Consider the following 13,475-nt stretch of genomic DNA (forward strand, 5'->3'; position numbering starts at 1 on the left):
TGAAACTTCTCATTCCCAAAGGGCTATTGGCTAAGCTGACACTTCTTGGGGTGATGGATGTAGCAGAAGAAAATCATATAGAAAATAAAAACAGAGGAACAACCACTTGCATATTCTGGCTGGGTTTTCTCACTGGCGTGGGAGTATCATCTCTCACACTCGGGTGTCTTTTTCTAGGACAGTTCAAGACAGGTCTGATTCCTAGAATGTCATGGGATAGACATATGTTGCCACGTGCCTCCTGAAACTATGAAGCATTTCATTATAAGAAACATGTGATGCAAGACTGTACAGCAATGTGCAACAAACTCCCTGGTTGCAACCACTGCCAGCATGTTGTTAACATTCCCACCATTATGACACCTGTGAAGAGGAGGCTTTTGTGTAGGTAATGGCTCTGTCCTACCATTAAAGTATTACCAGGCTATGAAGAAATCACCATCCTGAAGCTTCCAAACCCTACATCATGATGGGAATATGATGTCAGCAGCTGCATGAGTGCTACATGTGGATCCACTAATCTGCCACAGAGCTGCGGGAAGAAAGATGGTCTCAGTCTTAGAAAGAGAATGCACTCCAGGTCAAAAGTGCCAGGGATGTAATAGAAGAAGAACTTGTGTGTCTTGATGCTAGTAGAGAGAGAGGAAGTAGGCAACCACTGACTTCGGGCTTTGGTTCCAGCAGTGTGAGCAAGCTGTAGTTTCTGCAGCCAGCTCCAAGCCAGTCAGTGAATCCAGGGGCTGCAGCACCTCAGTATCCGCATGGCAGTGTAGGTAAAAAGCTGGAACAAGGGCTGCCCATACTTACTGCTTCTCAAAGGTTGTCACAGGGATGCAAGATCACTGGTTTGGGAAAAGAAACAAAGGACCCGACATGGCAGAGATTTCCATGTGTCAGAGTGCACAGCTAGGCTGAGTGTCTTCATGAGAAGCCCATGATGGATCTGTAGCTCTCCGCCCTTTTGGGTCCCAGGATTAAGAGAGAATTTATTTGATACATGCTCTCACCAAGGCAACAGAAATATTTGCTGGAGCCTGACCGACACATGTGGTGGTAGAGACCTGGAACGCAGCTTTGGAAGAGGCATCAGTGTGGCGAAGAGATAAAAGCTGGCCGGGGGGGGAAACGTAATCATAGTGGAAATAGAAAGAAATAGAGAGAGACTAATGAACTGAAATGGCACTGGATGTACTCTACCCTATACTGCCACCAGGGAGGAAGGGCACAATGTCAGCACTTCATTTACAGAACTCCTTGTGCATACACCCAGGAACATATCTGTAAGTAATCACACCCCGTTAGACCAGAGGCAAAGAGTAGGATACAATTTTTTGTTGCTTGCTGCTTGCTACTTCTGCTAAAAAGTACTGAGCATGTTTTCTCTGCTATCTCTTTCACAGCAGGGCTTAAAGAAGTAAAACTAAACAATTTTTTTTTAATTTATTAAAACAATCCAATAATATAAATGGAAATATTTCAGCTTTTTTTTTTTTTTCTTTAGCAAGACCTGAAGTAAAGAATTATTTAGAATGTTTTCTTTTTTTTTTTCTATCTAGATTTTAATTTTATTTATTTATTTTAATACAGTGCCAATGCTGAGAAGTATTCTTGGAACTTTCAATGTCACAACCATATGCTGCATCACAGATTTATTCTTTAGTTTGTTAATTTTCAAAAATATAAACCAAACAGAAAGAAAAAAACCTAAGTGGTAATGCATTTGTCAGAGATAAATAAAGTTGAAGACAGCTTTACGTTGGAGGCAAAGTTTCCACAAGCTACTGCCTTCATCATCAAAAGCACTGTATGGTTATTGAATAAGGCCTGTAATGACAATTCCTCTTCCTCTTCAATGCAATCTGTATCCTGCAAAACACTAGAGGAAGGGGATCTGATGATCATTTACTGTTGAGGACTGGCAATCTGCAGAACAGAGTTCTTTTCCCAGCAAGAGGAAAGAACTTCCTCTGGAAGTCAGGTGGAAAGACTGGGCTGGTAGAGAAATCCTTACAAGAAAGGCGTCACAGCTCCTCATCACAAAATCAATGAATATAACAAAGAAAATCAGTAACGTGAGATGATGTTACTGAGTGAATAGGCTTTTAATGACTCAATCCTGACACAGCCTAATTCAAAAAATGTAAAACTGAGGAATACATTACAAGTACTGAGAGAAACAGAACCGCGTAATGACCACAACTTCTTGGTAAATCACAGTGGCTGCTAACCATAAATATGACACAGCACTGAAACAACAACCTTTAGCCTGTGAAAGCTATGAAGGTATTTTTGGGAGCTGTAATCACCAACAATCATGACAAAATACCCTTTCCATAGTAAATAGCTCTTGGTGAGAGCCGTTTATTTCAAGATAGTGGGAATATAAAATTGAATGTATCTGAAAGAATTGATTCTGGAGGATAAATATTCTAGTAGTTAGGTTCAAAATGTGCATCTCTGCACTTACTTTTCTGTACAACAAACAGAGCAGAGCAGTTCTTGTCATTTTGAACATAAGCATTAAATCCATGTGAACAATTTATTAGTTCCAATAAAATCAAAGAGCAAAGAATTATTCAAAACAAAGTTTCCTCTGTTGCAAGCATAATCTCCACTTCAGCATAATTTCAAATGCTGTCCTATTTTCCCTAGACAAAGAAAACAAGAACCAGTCATCATTTGCACTTTTTGGATTAAAAATCTTCTCTCAAAATTGCTGTGGTGCTTTTTAATTTCCATTTCAATCCATTATCATTAAGGCATTAAAAAGGCTGATGGCTTAAAGTTTCTCTAAAATGCTTTCAAATTCTCAGTCACTGGGACATCAAATGATTTTCTAAAACGCAGTTTTAAAGAGGAAAGAGACAGAAAAGAAGCAAAGAAAAAAAGAAAGCTCAGAAAACCTGCCGCATGTATGCAGTAGCCTTTACAATCAACACACTATTTTCTCCAGAATTCACAGCCACTCTTAAAACAAGAGAAGAGAAGAAAAAAATACCTTATTGAAAAAAGCTGTAAGTAAGTTGGACTCTTGAGTCAGCAAGGTATCTAAGAATGTGGCTAACTTAAAAGCACATAAACAGTCATAAGCAGTGTCAATTATCATCAACATTTTTGTTATCAGGATTCACTCTTTCGCTAGACACCAGATCAGCACTCCATATATCAGTGGAATCTCACCAACTTGAACTGGCTGAGCACATAACCAAAATACACCAACCTATAGATTTTTTCTTAACAATAACTCCTCTCTCCATGAGAATGTGCCCATTCCACCAAGAAACCCCCATACCCATTTAACACAACTGGCAAATTTGCTGAACAGGTTTTTTTGCTCACATCTATAACCTGATTCGGAAAGACAAAGGTAGAGCAAAGAATGGTACAAATCTGCTAACTTCTGCAAGGCTTTTTTGGAAGGATAGAAAAAAAAAGCAAACAGTAGGTGACGGCTGCTTTTAAATTATATGCAATATCTGTCTGAACACATATTTAGAGGCATAGGAAGGTGTACTAGCAACTCTCACACAAGAGCAAGATCAGGCTCATGAAAATCTGCTTACTTTGGCTAAATAAAAAGGCGTGGGAAAAGGAAGACCTTGGGAGAGGTAGTTTTTAAATTCACCTAAAAACACGTAAAGCAAAAGCAGAATTTCATTACTGTCATAGACATTATTCTGTGGAACTCTAAAGATGACGGATAGTTAATTCAAGAAATGACAGCATGCCCTTCTCAACAAGGAAACAAGGGAGCACATGCTCACTACAGAAGACTGGGATAAACCCTCGATCTTTGAATGATCCTTGCTGACACTTCAGGCAGACCAGCATTGGCCAGAGCCTAGCTTCACTATCTTCCTTGGCAAGTAATTGCCTTTAAAAGACCACGCTGACAGAGTGAGCCCCAACACCAGGTTATGCCAGGCATGCTGCTGCTGGCTGCAGAGCTAGTTGTTACACCTGTGTGATGAGATGGGAGGCAGAGCAAAACACAGACACCCATTAGTTTGAGGCTGAAAACCACTACTGTGCACAAGCAACATTCTACCTGATCTTTAATTGCCCTTCTGAGGACCAAACCACCCATTTCTTTCAGCTGTGGAGCAGTAGAGAGAAAAAATATCACTCAAAATCTGAAATGTGAAACAACACATGCCATCTTACCTTCCAAATGTTCTGTGGTAACCAGTCCTAATGCTACCATGAAGGCAATTTTCTATGGAAAAAATAAACGGGGGTTAGATTTGCTACTGTGACAATCCTGGTAGAAGTAAGTAATCTAGCACTGATAGAATAAGACTAATAAAGGTCTTTTGGAAATGTCTATTACCTAAATGCATATGAAAAAGCAATTCAAGATTTGCTTTAGATATGCCTGGTCAATCATGCCCTACTTGTAGAACTGTAAGTAGTGTTCAGAGACATAAGGCCAGTGCTGTATGAGTGCTAATGCTGCACAAAATCCAGTCAATTCAATTTCATATTGCTAGTTGCATTGTTACTCCATACTTTTGAGAAGTGATTGTGTATTATTGTCACTGTCTGGACCTGACACTGTTTTTACTGGATATGAGCAAGCTGTACTAAGAAAATATGACACACACTTTCATTGAACTTTACAATACTGTACATCTGTTAATAATCAAGAAGACATTAGAAGCACATTTTCCCAACAGAGACTCTCCTAATTAGTCTTTCCTAATTGCAGCCTTTCAGTACCTAAAGAGAGCCTACAAACAGGAGGGAATCAACTCTTTGAAAGGGTAGATAACAACAGGACAAGGGGAAATGGTTTTAAGTTGAGGGAGGGAAGATTTAGGCTGGATGTCAGGGGGAAATTGTTTACAGAGAGAGTGGTGAGGTGCTGGAACAGGCTGCCCAGAGAGGCTGTGGATGCCCCGTCCCTGGAGGTGTTCAAGGCCAGGTTGGATGGGGCCCTGGGCAGCCTGGTCTGCTATTAAATGGGGAGGTTGGTGGCCCTGCATGTGGCAGGGGGGTTGGAGATTCATTATCCTTAAGGTCCCTTCCAACCCTGGCCATTCTGTGATTCTGTGAACAGAACAGTTCAGAAATTGCTCTTCCCAAGTTACAGAAAAAATATAACATGAATGAAATACAAATACACACTCTGATACCTTCCTCCACCGGGGAGTGAACAAATACCTTGCACTAAGAGTGATGAACTCACTTGACAGCAGGGAATGTGATCTAAAATTCTTGTACACTGTATACAAACAAAGCACATTTGAATACCAACAAAATTTCAAAACATAGCTGTGCAGTAATAGGGCAAGTAGTAGAACAGACTTACATTTTGTGTCACTGATTTCTCATTGGAAAATTCTTCCTGGCAGAAAAAGTTCTGCTGAATCAGAAATTCCTTTTTGTCCATTCTGTTTTCTTAAATGGAAAACTGAAATTCTGCTATGTAGTTCCTAGCCCAAACTGAATTGAACTCTTGGTTTCTAGTCAGAGCCAGGATAACACAAAGCCTCCTTTCTGTGCCGTTCTGAACAGCCTTGTTGGGCATGTTACACAGGTGGTATTTTCACCAGGTGCTATTCCACAGCAGAGATTATCTAACTTGAAAACCCAAGCTATTAGGAGCACAGGCAAGCAAAACTCACAATCCAACTATGGCAAAGAACTCAAAGATCATTGGAGGATTTAATCATCATGCTCACCCAAAATAAAATGAATAGATTTGGGTTGAAGTAACTGGAATGTTTAAGTAGCACAAGGTCAAAACGTTCTGTTTCAACCAGAGAAATGTCAGAAAAACACATTTCAACAGTCCCAAGTCAAAATGAATTTGACCATCTTGTTGATCAAAAGTACAATGATTCAACTTTCAACCCAGGATAAAATCAACTAGTAAGTCAGTTTCATGCATCAGTATAAGGAAGCACATTTTCATTTTGGAAATGAAGGATCTAGCTAAGGAGTGGGTTCTTCAAAAATTAGAGGGTGAGGATTGGATATCCATACTGTTCTTCCATCTATGAAAATATCTACATTCAGGAGATGAACTAACAAAGCCATAAGAGGAATACTGTCATTCCGTGATCCCCTAGTATGTAATTCCTCCTGTAGATTAAATAAATGACAATTTAAAACCCACTCACCAGCAATTTAGATGGGACGCATGCTATATTTCTGCCTTCCATAACTCTGGTAATAACAAGCACATGTACATATGCATGTCACACCCTGATTTCATTAATGCTCACTCCTTACATGTCTAAAACACCAGCTACACACAGTGGGGATTCCACATGTGAAGGGAAAGATGAATATTTGATCTGAGACCCACTGTGAAGATCTGAGAAGAAAATTTGTCAATTGAGTAGAATTACAAGCTTCTCTTCACCCCTACTGAAAGTAACTTTGTGGCAGGATACGTCAGCACTCTGAACAGAAGTGATAGCAACGTTTCAATACAGAATTAGAGTGTTGAAATGGTTAATGTGAAATTGTATTTTCCCAATGGAGCATAGATTGTCTATCTTACCCAAAGATCAGGCTGTAAAGGGTGCATGTATTTTCTGACATCTAAACTAACATTATTTGTGTACAGGAACGCTTGCTAAACAATTTTCTCTCTTTATACTAACAATATTCAAATATATATCTAATTAAAAGTAATGACAGCATACTTGCTTAACATACGAAGAGCTTTCATAAATGGACTTGATAATTATCTCACTATTAAAGAAAGGAAGCATTAGCTTTTATAGTTGTTTGAAAGATGGATTCTTTTTAAAGGATTCAGTAAAAGCTGCATTCATTTTAACAAGCATATTATATTAACAGCATCTTTAAAATGGGTTTTGCTATTTCATGCTCATGCAGCCCATTGGATTAAATTCAAAATACTGCTTCCACTGCAGAGCTTTGCTTTCAAGTACCACAGAGTAATGGCAATGCAATGCTGTTTTTTCTCTGCGCAGGAATCCACTAAACTGATCCTTTAGTTTTTTGAGCTTTTTAATCACTAGCATTTAGTCCAAAATAGCAATGAGTATCTCTTTGTCCTTGTTAGATAGAATTAAAATCACTGTTAGCTAAACAACCAGCATTTCTGGCATTAATTTTTCTTTTAAATAAAAAAATGCTAGAAATGTACCAGAAATGTAACATTTTACTGACACACAAAATGAAATGCAAAATGTTTTATGCAATTCTGACAGTCTCTTTCTGTACTAAACTCAGTAAAACAACAACAACCACACACTAATGACACAAAAATAACAGAAGAACTGCTCCCTAGCATAATTCCTTAATTTCTAGCTGGGGTCGGCTTCCCAGCAGAAAGTTCAAGGCAAGAACAAAAGACAGCCAGCAACCTCGATCTCTTGTTTGTTTAAGAACTAGGAATTGCAGATGGAACTCCTGGCTACTGGAAGGTCTGGTTATTTCTGGATTATTTATTTTGAATTTTAAATGCAATTTGTTCAATCCCAGTCTCTCACAACGGACATTTATATTGAGACATACTTGAGTTCCTGCCTCAGTTTTGTGCTTTGAAGACAAAGGTGTGGAGAGAAATGCCTAGATTGCCTGTTTTCCTTAAGAAAAGATCACAGTATCTTTGTTACTCTTTGTCTCAAATTTAATCATCTGTTAAACAGCCATGACTGCTTTTGGAAATATGCAGTATTATGTCTTTTCACAAAGCAAAACAAAGATTTTTACAAAACCATTTCATTTGATAATTGCGTGTTCTATTTATGTCATTACATGTGTTTACACTAATTATGTTGTTAGCTCTAATTACACTAATTGCTCAAATACATTATAATCAACTAAAGTTTACTTTCAAAGAACAAAAGAAAGTAACTCTAGACCCACATATTTATGACTCTAAAACAAATCTAAGAAAAGAAAAAAAAAAAAAAGTCATACTTAAGGGCATGGCTTCAGCATCCTACCAGAAAAACGTGCTTGCTGAGGCCTCCTGTATGTACTATAGGAACAGTGATCTTGGTTACAAAAAGGCAACCAAAGAGACCATTGACACCAGGACATACTTGTTAGCAATTTAACAGAAAGCTCATTACATTTAAAAATGCTATATACCAACATGTGTCAGGTGGTCTCTTCCTGCATCCCTCTGGAAGATGTTTGCTCAATATACTTTTGCAGGGGATAAGTTATGGGCAAAGAAAAGAAGTTTTTCCTAGAATTCTTTTTCAAGCAGAATCTACCCGCCAGGTAGATTCTGCTTGAATTTTTCTGCCCACCAGGTGCTGCACAATAATAATAATTTGGAAACTCTTCTCTGAAGAAAATAGATTCATGTGGTCCCATCATTCAGTGACAATGAAGATTCATACAAAAAGTCAGATTTTAAGCTGGGGAGATTTCGTAAGTGTTGTTCAGCAGGGTTTCTGCATAAAGCTGTGACATTCCAGGCCAGAAGTCACAATATTTATTCCTTAACAGTCTTTTAAGTATACAAGCCTCTCAAAATGGCAAAACGAACTACCACTCACACTGCTCACATAACATTAAAAACTTATATTGCAATAGTCCTCTTTATACCTACAGCTCCAAGGATGCCTTCTTGCTATAAGCATATTAGACTAACAAGGCTAGGATGTCATGTGATCTGAGCATTTCAACATCAGAAGTAAATTCAGCTTGTATAATTTCTCAAATTGCCTCAGAAGTACACACAATCTAATTTGAATATATCTAGTAAAACCAAAATGCCTGTTAAACATAGTCTCCATTTCTACATCTTCTGATTTGTATTTTTCATTTACATAGTAAATATAGTTCATGAAAGAGTTTTAACCCTATAGCCTGCTTTTTATTCAGAGAGAGAACATGCACGTCGGATGGCACGCACGCAGCAAATGCAAGGAAATATGTTGCTACGTGCAATCTAGAGATTGTAAAATTCATTACAAAGAGAACAAACACATAAAAGATCAGCTTACAGAAAGAAATATTAATTTGATCTCATATACAGCCTGTAAAGCTGGTGTTAGTTATTTGCTAGCATAAAATAAAATATTATCAGCTTGTATATGTCTTTTAGAAGAAATACAAATATATTCATACAAGGTGCCTGGATCATCGTAAGACCTACAATTCTTACATTCTGTGACAATGGAAGATTTGAATGATGCAAACCAAAATTGTCAGAGCAGCTCTCTTGGGCAGGAATCACTCAATTTGCAATGAATCACAAGCACAAATACAGCAATTATATATGCATGCAGAAAAGTGTTTAGAAATGGTCTCTAGAATTCAACCATACTGTAACACATTTATTACAATAATAATAATAAAATAAATCACCTCTGGATTTTCCTCCTTTTTCTTTTTGGTAGCAGGGGGTCCCTGAGCTGACTCTTCAGGAGGTTTCTTTGTCTCCACTTTACTTTCTGTCTGGGTTTGGACTTGAGGCTGAATAATGATAACCTAAAAGACAACATACAAATAAAAGAACAGAATTCACTACACGAAACTGGAATTTTCTGCCTAAAACTTGATTCTTCACGGAATGGTTAGTTGATACCTATGTATATAATACATGCAAATCACAAGTCAATAGTATCAAGAACTAGATACCTAGCTTAGGTCTCTAAATCTCTACTAAACTTTCCACAAATTAATCTTTATAGATGCATCATAAACTAGCAACAGCCTAAGGGAGCCATTTGACATGAACATCTCTGCAAATCAGGACACTGTATTCAGAGGGCTACTGAAGATGCTTTAGTGGCCTAAATTTACTATCCAGGTTGTCAGTGATTCTAAATTGTTTCCTTTAATTCACTTCACATACACATAGAAGAGATGGAACTACTACACATTCAAAGTAATAGCCTGACCTCAGTCATCTCAGTGTTACTTCAGAGTAAGTACACATGGAGTGGAGGGAAGGTGCTCCTCAGTAATTCTGTTGTAACTGAGATCAGAGTTGAGTCCTTAGTATTTATGGATTATGAGTGGTGGACATCCAGTTTTGCATAAACAAAGTAAAATATACTTTTAAATTAGAATTAATTGAGTTTTAGAACCTTTGCTATAGGAATTACTACACAGATTTCTTGTGCATGCATCTACTACTGTCTGATTTACTACATAAAGATTCACAGTTACAAATAACATTACCTCACAAGGCATTAAATTAAAAGGAAAGAAAGACAATTTTTGATGCCAGAACTACACATGTGACTTTACACCCATAATCAAAGCTTCATAGAGGAGTATAGAAGTTTCCCAAGGTCACCTTCTTGATGAAAGCTATTGGATTTCAACATGGACTCTCCTCCATCTAATTGCTAACCTTCAACCAATTTATTTAACTGTCATATATGAGTACTTGATTTCCACTCAGTTACTCTAAAAGACTCAATAGCATGAAAAGGTATTTTTTTTTAACCAGTAGCTAGTTTGAGAAAGAAAAACAAATAATTTTAGAGAAGTATGGAAGAGATGCTTAGTTTTATTTATTCACAAACCATACTGCATCCTGTATTCTTTGTTAGTTCTCTATGAGAACCTGTGCTGCCAATAATATCCAGAGCAGCAGGATCCTAGCAGCAAATTACAATGAATGTCTGCTGGTTATATTGGCAGACTTTATTGAATCTACTTCTGGGACACGAGTGGTGAAGTTCTTGTATTTCAAAGCTGAAAAACTGTACAAACAGGAAACAATAAATTTATAACTTGATTTTTTCCTACTGATCTGTTGATCAGTTTTGAAAGTCTGATCTCTCATTTCATTCGGCTTGCCCCTGGAAAAGTAGAAGGGAATGCTTGATTATTTGATACACTCCCCTGGGACCAGTTGATATAACTGATATCACCATATAATTGAAGAAGGAGTCCATAGGACATTTGAACCTGCACAGAAATCAGAAATATTAATAAGAAATGGTTTAAGAAAAGGGAAGATCATAATGTCAAGTTACATACTGATGCATTTTAATCCCACTAAAAACAAGCTATTTACACTGATAAATGTTTACTGGCATCCATGTGTCCTGCTAAGGATTTTCTCATTGCTTTCTGAATATTTCCTTTCTCAGAAACCACTGGCACTATTCCATACAGAGCTGTGCAGGACGAGGGGGACAGGCACTTACTGGAAAGAGTCCAATTACAGGCTATCAATAAACTCAAGCAGTTCCGTGAGGAAAGGCTGAAACAGCGGGCCTTGTCAGCCTGGAGAAGAGGACGCTTCAGGGGATCTATTCAACATGTACAAATCCATGAAGAGAAGGCAGACAGAAGAAGGAAGTGGGCTCTTCTCAATGGTGCCCAGTGCCAGAATCAGAGCCAATGGGCACAAATTGGAGCAGAGGAGGTTCACTCTGAATACCAGGAAGCAATTCTCTGCTGTGCAGGTGTCACAGCATTGGCACAGGTTGCCCAGAGGTTGTGAAGTCTCCTCAGAAATCTCCAGAAGCCACGTGGATGTGGTCCTGAGCACACTGCTCACGGTGTCCCAGCTTGAGCTGGGATGCAGCAGAAATCCCTTCCCACCTCAATGATTCTGTGAACATCCTGCCCACATCTGCATCATAATTCCCTTGTTTGGCAACTCGAAGGCAGCAAGAAACTGAACCTACCTTGCTATCGGCGCTGATGAGGAGTGGCTGCACTTTGATGCTGTCATTGACCACAGAGACAGTAGCGCTGGTGCTGATAGGGGCTGCATTGCTGGGGGAGGTGGAGATGATGGCGTAGGCCACACCGGCACTGCTCAGAGGCGATGAGAGAGGGGTAGGATCGGTGACGCTCTGTGCCTGGCTGTTAGGCGTCTCTACATGGCTGACGGTGTTGTTGGCAGTGGGGAGGGCAGGGCTGGGATTTTTGATGCTGACGACGGTCGCCTTTTGGAAGGTTGGAGGCTGCTTGGATGGTTGGTCTCTGCATGGGGAAATAGGGAGGCTGTCTGGAATCAGGGTCTTTGGCCTAACCTGAAAAAAAAATTAGATGTTATTGAGCATAATCCAACATATGGGATAAACTCTGCCCATAGACTAAAATTGTGTTAGCCATGCAACAAGAGCGTCTACAAAAATGTAGCACTGCAACTCCAGGTTGACAGCTATTCATTTGCCTGTAGATGTATTCCCTCCACTCCTCAACTGAGCCACTGTGTAGTCCCTAACTTGTTGCAATGCTGAACAAGAAGGGAGAAAAAAGTCAGTCCCACCCTTTTATTAGCACACATCCATACAAGTTACTTGAGCCACATTTGGTTCTCAGTAAGGATGTTCCATCCAAAGCAGAAAGGGAGAAAAAAAAATGCCCACAACTGCTGGACTTAATGTTTTGTTGCTGTAAGTAAAGAGTTGATTCACTGTTGTGGGTGAGCACAGAAGGCACTTCCACGGATGGAGGGGAAGCCATTTGCCAGTGTTTGTGCAGGCTGCACCTTTACATGGAACAATGAATGATAGCTGAAAACAATAGTTTTCAGCTAATGTGATGTGTTTCCAGTGGAGTAATTAATGTCAGCCTGTCAACAGGGCTCTGACTGAACAACGTGGTAACTACAGTTCTAGAATTGAAAATAAATAATTTAAACTGCTTCACATGAAGTTAACTTCACTCCTGGCTTATTCGTTAACATGGCCACATAAAGCAGCTGGCTCCTTGTGTGCTTATTTCATCCTGTCACTTCTCGCACCCTCCATACTGTGAAACAAAATGACAAGCTGCAGCAGACAGGCACTGGAAACAGCTGCCTGCGCCCTTCCAGTTCTGCTGCATCCATCCTCCAGCCTTAGTACACCACTGAATAAAAAGACAGGGATGTACTGATGTAGGGAAAATCACCTCTCAGGGCCGGCCATCAGCCTCAGTCAAGGAGGAGCCATACCCATATCTCAAGAAGAATACTTGCGACATATGTATTTCAGCTCTTTGTGTTTCAGTAGCTTAGCCCTCAGTTACCACTTGGTCCTAAATTCAATGAACAGTACAAATATGCATCAGAATTACAGTCCATCTTAGGGGTGTATGAACTACAAGCAATTAAGGCAAATGGAAAGTGAAAAAGTAAGTCAAGCCAGGCTGGAGGCCATGCCCAAGGTGTGGCAACAGATAAGCAACAAAGCTGGAAGCTGGAAGCCAGGGTGTTCACTCACAGCTCTGGATTGACACTGAAAGGACTTTCAGATGCAAAATGTCTCAAAACTACACTAAACTAGGACAAACCACACTCAAGATATTCTGATAAGAACCCAATTTTTTTTTTTTTTTTTTGCTATTTTTCCTCTATTCAGTGAGTTCAGATTCACACATTTAACATAGGGATTACTTCATTTACTTAGTTAAGATACCAGACAAATATCTTGTCCAAGATATGTTAGACAGGAGTTTATATTTAACTTCATAATGACAACTTGGTAATGATCTAATTTTCAAAAGCAATGCCCAGAGGTTTGGTTTAAAACCATCCTCACTCAGGCATTTCACAAAACTAATGCTTCTTACATGAA

General features: G+C 39.0%; 1 protein-coding gene across 3 annotated transcripts in view; it reads right to left on the reverse strand.

Moving 5' to 3' along the window:
* PHF21B (PHD finger protein 21B) overlaps positions 1-13,475 on the reverse strand; it is a 155,209-nt gene that overhangs the window by 14,390 nt on the left and 127,344 nt on the right. For all 3 annotated transcript variants that reach the window (XM_042835027.1, XM_042835026.1, XM_042835028.1), the window contains 3 exons: positions 11,595-11,945; positions 9,310-9,432; positions 4,165-4,216 (listed from right to left, as the gene is read on the reverse strand). In XM_042835027.1, coding sequence (XP_042690961.1) covers positions 4,165-4,216; positions 9,310-9,432; positions 11,595-11,945 — 526 coding nt within the window. The remainder of the gene's footprint in view (positions 1-4,164; positions 4,217-9,309; positions 9,433-11,594; positions 11,946-13,475) is intronic.

Source organism: Centrocercus urophasianus, unplaced genomic scaffold (assembly GCF_019232065.1).
Source record: "Centrocercus urophasianus isolate 14NV4802_14NV808 unplaced genomic scaffold, USGS_Curo_1.0 seq_5, whole genome shotgun sequence".
Classification (NCBI taxonomy): Eukaryota; Metazoa; Chordata; class Aves; order Galliformes; family Phasianidae; genus Centrocercus; species Centrocercus urophasianus.